The sequence below is a fragment of the Sinohyriopsis cumingii genome, chromosome 16 (assembly GCF_028554795.1).
Source record: "Sinohyriopsis cumingii isolate HCF-2022 chromosome 16, ASM2855479v2, whole genome shotgun sequence".
Classification (NCBI taxonomy): Eukaryota; Metazoa; Mollusca; class Bivalvia; order Unionida; family Unionidae; genus Sinohyriopsis; species Sinohyriopsis cumingii.
The window spans coordinates 30,968,240-30,978,118 of NC_142976.1; the positions used below are offsets into that span (position 1 = coordinate 30,968,240).

A 9,879-nucleotide genomic window follows, 5' to 3' on the forward strand; every position below is an offset into this window, starting at 1 on the left:
ATGTGCTCTCCCCTTCATTTACCCTCTGATCGACATTATTCTAGTTTTGGCTGAAGCGATGTTGCAACTATTCACCTCCCTTTTGTCATTATCTTTAAGTTTCATTTATCCTACTTCATCACTTCTCTAATTAGCTCATTTAATGTTATTTTCTTTAGTCACCTAATTAAGGGTGTACTGCACTCGTATCATCCACTAATTAGCAGTTTATGCCAACTCGAAATGTAACCAAGAATGTCACAAGAAGCAAGCTCGCATCCATATATAGTCGACGGACGGATGAAAAGTAATTGCGCGGTTTCACCGACCAAACAACGTGTGTGACACATTTTAGCCATGGTATGATTTGTATCACCCAATTAACATGCTGCTAACTTTCAGAGTCAACGCGTGCTCTGAAACGTTTGTTTCATACAAACCCATTGGCAAACACACTCACAGACCATCAAAGAGATACAAAAGTAGAGGATGGCGGTTTAAATTTTAGTTCTTATGGAAGACAATGGCATACAATCACACTCAAAGACCCTGTTCCACTTCCGCCATTGGTTTATCGTTTTGGTAGATTCTTTCCAAAGCTTGTTATAAATGTAGGTTATATTGAGGAAATTCCATATTAGGAAAAAGATCCACTTATTGAATTCATTTATGAAAGTACATGACCGTATATACGTGACCATATTTACCTTGATAGCTGCTTTGAAACGTCTTTCGTTGATCCTGGAACACATTTGCCTACTTTGTCTACTTTGTTAAATCTAGAATAATAGGGTGTGAAGGAAAACATTTTACATTGTTTCAGTAACATTTTTCGAAAAATCAAAAGATAGGGAGAAAGTGAAAAAGAATGTTAAAGAATGATTTTGTAAAACACAAGCTAATGCCATCTTTTTCTAAATCAGCTTTTTTGTTAAGCATTCGTTTATTCAAGAAATATTTTGTCAAAAAAGTTATAATCAAGGTTCCAGTTTCTATGCTATTTATTCAGGAATTATGCATGGTACATTGCGTTTCTTAAGAATCAGAACAGTATAAATTCTGAGACTTCTAGCTCTGCACACATCATGTTTTCTATTTGATGAATCTATCTAAAGTATACCATTTTGTCATGTATATGCTATTATAATTTCAGGTTTGAAGTATACTTCGTTTTTAAAAGAAAAAGAGAATGACAGGTGATCTCATTAAAAGTCTGTTCCTATCATTTGTTTAAAAAAGGAACGCATTACAAGTGTGTCTGAAAAGGTAAAACAATTTTTCTTTGTAACAAATAATTTTTGTCTGATGAAACCAGCCAATATCAAGCCTGGGGTAGTACATGCAATTGTAATGTTGTGTTGTCTTTGAAGTCATTCATTAAAGAGACAATGATGCCATTGTAATCATTGAACTTCTAGTATGTTTCATCAAGTTTCAGTTGGAAATAATTGCCATTATTAATTAAATTGATCAACTTTGCTAGAATCAGAACTCGTATCTAAATGTTTACATTATATAGATATGAGTCATTGACCATATTATCCACAACCTAGTTTTCGGCCACATGCTGTCAGATGTAAAATAAGCTTAGTAACTGGAAAATTAAGTTTATTTAGATCTATATCTTATTTTGTATTTTTGCTGACTTTTAAACATGTTATAGGCATAAAAGAACACGCAAACCAAGGAGAGAATGTGATTGGTGCATTATGTAATAGATGTTATTTATGTCAAGGTTAACAAACTTATGAGTTTGTTAATTATATGGTTATATTCCATACAATTATCAATTAATGATTGACTTTTTGTATATTCTATTTACAATATTACTTGGAGATTTTATTGTCTCTTCGCTTCAACATGTCGCTATAGTATCTCTGACATAAATTCTGCCCACCATAATGGTTGACAACAGAGGAGACAGGGTGGAACTTCCTTGCAAAGTATTTGAATCGTATTGCCATGTACCAATCGGGGCAAGCTCCAAAGATCCGTTGATGGATAGTAAAACTTGTGGGTTTACATACGGTGTAGAGAAATTGCCATGGAGTTTGAAATGGTTAAATCTTGTGTTAGCGTCAAAATTTAATTTTCCACAGCTTTCTTGTGTGGATGACGCACATCGTAGTAGCATGCATACTTGCAAATAATATGGGCCATGATATTTATGTATTCCGTTAAAAACTCCGAGAGCATACATTTCTGCACTATATTGTCTTTCATACTCCAGATAGCAGCATAAACCCTGTTGACACACCTGTTCGGTACCGTTTTCTGCACCGATGATTACAAAATTATACCAGTCACGGAAACTGGTAGATTTGAACTCATTTGATGTTATACGATGATTTTCTCTTATTCCTGGGGATAGTGGATGGTGTTCGTTTGAAGTAGTTGAACCTACTGTAGGACGTATCACAGGAACGTCAGCGACCAGTAATTTTCCGTCATCCTGTGTTCTACTGTAGTAAAAACTTTTTGGTCCAATCGGCGTGTAAATGCCACTACCCTGAAATCTTTCTTGTGGTCGGTGAAGATTTGCAGCCAAGAAATTTACTTTATTTGCGACAGCAAAGGATGAATGGTACCCTATTGCAGAGAAGAATGGCAAAGCGTCCATCCATGCCGTGGGAAAAGCAATATCAGTAATGTTATGCTCCTGAAGAAGTGGAATGGCTGGTTCATGAAAAAGTATATCAAAGCAGGTAAATAAACCAAAGCGACCAAAATCAGTATCAAAGTAGATGTACTCGGGATTGACAGGCGCATCATACTGGCATTCGTAATAAAGATTTTGTTTATGATACCTAGCAATAAGCTTTCCCGATCTATCAAAAGCAATGTCTGTATTGTATTGATACTGGCCATCTGGTGGACAGTTAGGGTCATCTTTTACACAAGGCTGTGCGTCTCCTATGTTCGCCACTAAATAAATAGAATGTCTCTTTGCTAGGCAACTTAGAAATACTTGAACATCTGAGTCATTATACCTTCCGGGTTCGTCGCACGGTGTCCAGCTTTCAGACTTGGGATCAGGGATATATTCGAGATACGGGGCGACAGTATATCTACTTTTAAATTTGTATCCATGTATTCCATCTTCAGGGAAGACAAGAATATCAGCACCCTGGAAAAGAATATATTATTATGTATTTGAAATTTGGACACCAAACCTGGATCAGATCTTAGAATCGAGCTATAATGTCTACTAACAGATGTTGTTGTATGTTATCTGATATGACAGATCAGAGAAATTTAAATAAAATGAGAAGATCGCATTATTATGTAAATTCAAAGGAAAATTAGCTTAGTCTATTTAAATAGGTCATTATGAAATTCATTATATGTTTGGTTTGTTGTTGCATTGCACAGCTACACACATAGGCTATTTGGTGCAAAGGAGGGACGCCGAGTGATCGAGTGGTCTAAAGAGCTCACCGTTACGGATCACTGGCATCTCACCTCTGTCTTCATGGCTTGGGTCCCGGGTTCGGCCAATGTGGGTATGTGAGAAAGCTTGACAGTAGCTTCTCGTGGGTCGGTGGTTCTTTTCGCTGTTTTCTCGGATTCTTCCTCCACCATTTGTATTGGACGCCATGTTTGGCCTATCTTGTGCTGAAAAATAGCATTAAATTTACAACAACAACAACAACAACAAAGGACAATCGAGAGCTATATATGTTTTAGACAAAGGGCATTCAACGTCAACTGATGAGCGGATGATCCGATGGTAGGTTTTGAACCTGCATACTTTCTATCATGTATCCGGTACACTAATCAATGAGCCACTGTGGATCTTACTTCTAATTATCTATTATGACATACAGGATATGTTTCAAGTTACCTAGGCTGCACAATGAATGTTGTATTTATTAAAGATTGACAAGCAGTTTACTAAAGCCGGAGCAAATTGATTGCATTTTATAAGATATAGATTTGTTTTCCAATAATTTGATATTTTGGAACATATGTTGAAAGAATTAAAGTTAAGCAATATCGAGAAGAATGTGTTTGTAAAACACATCTCAAAATACTTACCATCTCCACCCCAAAGGTCGTGCCCCTTGGGAGAATGTCTGAGGGGAAGAACTACCTTAAAGACCAAAGTTAGTTGTGAGCATGCATTTTTCTCTCCATACAACAACTTATGTACATGGGTATATGGTTGGCATCTCAGTAGTTTGCAAGTTCTGACTCAGATAATTATTCCCGTAGGGAGAGTGCATGTGTGTGTGTATATATCATCATCATCATCATTGGCGACTCAGTCTCGAAAGACCATGCGAATTGCGACCTTGGGGTGTTGTTTGTCTCTGTTGGCATCGTCTGTTGTGGCTGTGCAATCCTATACGTGAGTGACAGTCCCTATTGCAGTTGGTGCAGACATACTGGGAAGTATGTATTACTGTGGTTGCTGCCGCTTTCTTCTTTCTCTTACGTTTCTCTGTCACCAACTGGCCTCTCCTCGCATCAGCGACTTATATGCCATTGTTTACCGTTAGTCTCCAGGTGTATCGGTCCTCGGCCAGCTCTTCCCAGCCATCGGGTGAAACATTGCATGTCTTCATGTCCCTCTTGCATACATCCTTGAAACGGAGTGAGGGGCGTCCGACTCTTCTCATGAAAGTGGCCAGTTGTCCATATAGTATGTCCTTTGGCAGCCTTCCATCCTCCATGCGTCGGACGTGCCCTAACCATCGAAGGCGGCGTTTGCTCAGCAGGGAGTACATGCTGGGGGTACTTGCACGCTGCAGGATCTCGCTGTGTGCAACACGGTCTTTCCAGCTGATTTTCAGGATGCGTTTTAGGCACCGTATATGGAAGGAGTTGAGCCGGCGTTCTTGCCTCATGTAGGTACTCCAGGTTTCACTTCCATATAGAAGGGTGCTGAGAACGCAGGGCTGGTAGACTCGGACCTTGGTGTGCTCTGTCAACGCCTTGTTTTCCCACACCCTTTTCGTTAATCGAGCCATGATGGTGTTTGCCTTTCTAAGCCTTCTGTCCGTCTCCATATCAGTCTAGAGAGTGTTGCTCATGGTTGACCCTAGGTAATTAAAGTTGTTGACTGCTTCCAGGGTGACACCGTTGATTTTCATGAAAGGGACAATGGAGGTATCTTGCACGCTGACATTTGTTTTTTCCAAGCTGATGGTGAGACCAAACTGCATGCAGGCATCAGCAAAACGGTATCCCAGTCTCTGGAGGGCTTCCTCAGTGTGGGTCACAAGACTTGCGTCATCTGCAAAAAGCATCTCCCAGATGAGCACAGCTCTCACTTTGATCTCTGAGCGCGGTCGTGCCAGGTTGAACAGCCTCCCGTCGGACCTGGTGTGTAGGTATATGCCATTGGTGGACGTGTCGAAGGCGTAGGACAGGAGCATGGAGAAGAAGAACCGAAAAAGTATTGGTGCAAGCACGCAGCCCTGCTTCACGCCGCTGTTAATTGGGAAGGAGGTTTAGGTGGATCCTTCATACAGGATTGTTCCCTTCATATCTGCATGGAAAGAGATTATCATGCTGAGGAGTTTTGGGGGGCAACCGATCTTACTCAGAAGTTCAAAAAGGCCCTTCCTGCTGACCAGGTCAAAGGCCTTGGTGAGGTCGATGAACATCATGTAGAGTGGTTGACCTTGCTCTCTGCTCTTCTCTTGGAGTTGTCGTAGGGAGAAGATCATGTCTGTCGTCGACCTGCCTGCTCTGAAGCCACACTGTGATTCCGGGTACACACGATCCGCTAGCAACCGCAGCCTTTACCAACGATACTCAAGAGCGAGATCCCTCTGTAATTATTACAGTCACTGCGGTCGCCCTTGTTTTTGTAAAGGGTCACAATGGTGGCATCGCGCATGTCTTGGGGAACTACTCCTTCCTCCCAGCAGAGCCAATGTAGCTGGTGCAGTGGTTTAATCAATGTTGGTTTTTCACGTTTGATGGCTTCGGGCGGGATGCTGTCACTACCTGGTGCTTTGTCGTTTGGAAGGTAGTCGATTGCTTTGCTGAGCTCCTCTAAGGTTGGCACTTTGTCGAGTTCTTCCATGGTGGGCAGATTCTTTATGCAGCTGAGAGCTGCATCGATGACTGATGTTTCTCGGGAGTATAGCTCTGAGTAGTGCTCTACCCATCTGGACATCTGTTGACCACGGTCTGTGATCTTCTCTCCCGTCAGTGATTTCAGTGGAGCGTCCCATTTCACTGTAGGGCCTAGAGCCTTCTTGATGCCACTGTACATACCTTGGATGTTTCCTGACTCGGCACTGCGCTGGATCCCTTCACACAGTTGTTGCCAGTAGTCGTTCGCACACTGTCTAGCAATGCGTTGGGTGTTACTTCGGGCCCTTCTGAGAGCAGCAAGCGTCCGTTCATTAGGTCATTTTTTGTAAGCTATGAAGGATTTTCGTTTCTCCTCGATTTGTGGTTCCATCCTTGATAGGTGTGCGCTGAACCAGTCCTGGCTGGGTCGTTCCTTCTTCCCAAACGTTGACATAGCTGTACTGTAGATAGCACCCTTCATGGCGTTCCACTTGGATGTAGCGTCGTGCTCCGGCAGTTCCTGTAGAGCATCGTCCAGGGCGGACACATACTCCTCCACCTTGGCAGGGACTGACATCTGCGCAGTGTTTATGCGAGGACGTTCTTTTGGTTTTGAGCGGTGTAGCGTGTGTGGCTGTAGTCGCACTCTTCTGCTCACGAGGGCATGGTCGGAGTCGCAGTCTGCACTGTGGTAGGTCCTGGTGGAGAGGACGCTGTTAAGGGCAGAGCGCCTGGTGATGACCAAGTCGAGGTGGTGCCAGTGATGAGATCTGGGGTGTTTCCATGACACTCTGTGTTGTGGCTTACACTTGAAGAAGGTGCTTGTGTCGCACAGGCCATGGTAGGTGCATAGCTCCAGCAGTCTCTGACCGTTTTCGTTGGTCTTTCCAGTGTCATGATGCCATGATATATATATATATATATATATATATATATATATATATATATATATATATATATATATATATATATATATATATATATATATATATATATATATATATATATATATATATATATATATATATATATATACTAGTAGTAGTAGTTATAGTAGGTTGGCGCGCTTAGGATTGACCAGGACGCCAAAGGATGTTGCAGGTATAAATCGTTCTTACCATATGCAGATTTATAGTTATGGTGACAGGGTGTGAATCCCAATACTATAAAGGTTCTGATCCAGGCATTTGTCACGTAGTAGGGACAACTACCGGGTCAATTATATTGATACATCTGTCTTTTAATGCCCAGGGATCAAAATGGACTAACGGTGCATAGTGAATTTAGAGACGTCGCGCATTTACGTGCCACTGCGCAGATACATACACACTGCATAACTCCGTCCCCAAGTTTATTTAATCACTAGAACAACAATTTGAAGGTCGAGATATGGATATGGTAGATAGCGGTGGATCTTGTTCAAAATAATAATATCGTGTTTTTGTCTTTTATTATAGGGTGTCTCCGCATGCATCTAAAACTTGAACCTCCCTATACTTTTCAAAACATTTATTCACTATATATCTTCCAGTGAGTTGTACAGTTGGGTCATAAACTAATATAGAAGTTACACTTAAGAGACTGCATTTATTAGTCATCGAACGCGTCAAAGATGCGTTTTGTTTTCGCAAAAGTTCAGTTCCTTTATCTACCCCAAATATTTAAAGAAATAGGTTCGATGTACACACAAAAATGTGCTCATGTTTTATTCCCAGCTGTAAGAATAAGTAAAATAACAAGATTATTCGTATAAATCTCATATATATTTATAATACAAAAAATAATGCTATGGTACAGGGTAGATAATTTTTAATTCGTAGTCAACAGAGATTCGAACCCAGGTCCGCGGGCAAACGGTACCCATCGATTTGAATGCACGTACCAGTCAATATTCAGTCACGACCATGCACAAATCACCTACAATAATGCATGACGACGTAGTAATTGATTATCATGTCTACACAGTCATTCCAGATTCCTATAAAAGAAATCAATGTACATATTATTAATTATAGAAAATTACAAATATACACCAAACGGAAAGTGCTATCCCTGGATTATTAACTAGAATGCTTGATACTACTGGGCAGAATTATTATTTAATACAAATATTAATATCATCCAGGTCAGCGAATTATATATATATATATATATATATATATATATATATATATATATATATATATATATATATATATATATATATATATATATATATATATATATATATATATATATATATATATATATATATATATATTGAATTGCTACCAACCTGTTCCGCTGCTATAGAGGCCTGTGTCTCATAGACATGAAGATTGATCATCATATTGTGCAGAGCCTCTTCCCTTGAAACATTTGCACCCGGATTAGGAGGTAGGATGACCGCATGCTCATAAACAGCAGCTCTATATGTTTGTCTGTCTGCTCTGATCAATGGAAAGAAGTGGCTCAAAGATACAACCCATGAATAAACGGCGTTAGTTATCAACATGATGACGGTGAGCGTTAAAGTAGTAAGGGGTAGAACACCTCCGCTGCTTATATAACCAGCAAGTAGGCCGTATATTGATCATGTTTGTTTTGTACAGAAACGCGATATACTTTAATCAACATCCTCTGTTTCAAGGACGTTATCACAAGTATGCACTCGTTCAAAGGCTCTTCTGCCCCAATTCAAAGTCTGGAAAAGAGTGATAAACTACCACAAAAATAGTTTTATCAGTATCATGAATTTCGTCCACCATAAATGTAGTTTGTTTCTTCTCTGGAAATGCTCACAGTATACATCGTCTTCACTTGCAATATCAAACGAAATAGAGATATGAAAATAAAGGAAAGAAAAAAATCTAGAAACAACAAATGAACTACTATTTTATTTTTTTATCATCAACCACTTTAAGTCATTTCAAGAAAACAGAAATTATACTGTATTTGACTTATTATACTACATTTAAAAGTTATAGTGGAAATAGTGCATGTAGAAAGTGCCTAGTTCACTTTAAGTTTGAAAACGTGCCACATGATGCGTAAAAATCTCATTATAATCATTATAATGTTTCAAACACGTACACGATATTGAAGGCCGTATATTGATCATGTTTGTTTTGTACAGAAACGCGATATACTTTAATCAACATCCTCTGTTTCAAGGACGTTATCACAAGTATGCACTCGTTCAAAGGCTCTTCTGCCCCAATTCAAAGTCTGGAAAAGAGTGATAAACTACCACAAAAATAGTTTTATCAGTATCATGAATTTCGTCCACCATAAATGTAGTTTGTTTCTTCTCTGGAAATGCTCACAGTATACATCGTCTTCACTTGCAATATCAAACGAAATAGAGATATGAAAATAAAGGAAAGAAAAAAATCTAGAAACAACAAATGAACTACTATTTTATTTTTTTATCATCAACCACTTTAAGTCATTTCAAGAAAACAGAAATTATACTGTATTTGACTTATTATACTACATTTAAAAGTTATAGTGGAAATAGTGCATGTAGAAAGTGCCTAGTTCACTTTAAGTTTGAAAACGTGCCACATGATGCGTAAAAATCTCATTATAATCATTATAATGTTTCAAACACGTACACGATATTGAAGAAAATATCAGCTGCAAAAAAGTTTGTTATGCTTATCTCAATGCTAACTAGAATAATACACTGTTTCAAAACATAACCCTTTAAATTAAGCTAGTTGAAATACACATAGATGATTATTTAAAAAAATTGTCTTTACACTAACAATTTCATATATTTTCTAGCGGACTGTTAAACTTCATGATAAATTAAGTAGAACAGCTATCGCCTCTAAAATACCCTTACACACAGTATTCAAAACAACCTACCATCCCAAACAGACAAAT

General features: G+C 39.0%; 1 protein-coding gene across 1 annotated transcript; it reads right to left on the bottom strand.

The window, feature by feature from the left end:
• Nucleotides 1-1,619: 1,619 nt before the first annotated feature.
• On the bottom strand, nt 1,620-3,112 carry LOC149780146 (pantetheinase-like; the record flags this gene model as incomplete). Its single annotated transcript, XM_089936175.1, has 1 exon — nt 1,620-3,112. A coding segment is annotated over one exon (1,278 nt), but the record flags the coding sequence as incomplete, so codon positions are not given.
• Between the last annotated feature and the right edge of the window lie 6,767 nt (nt 3,113-9,879).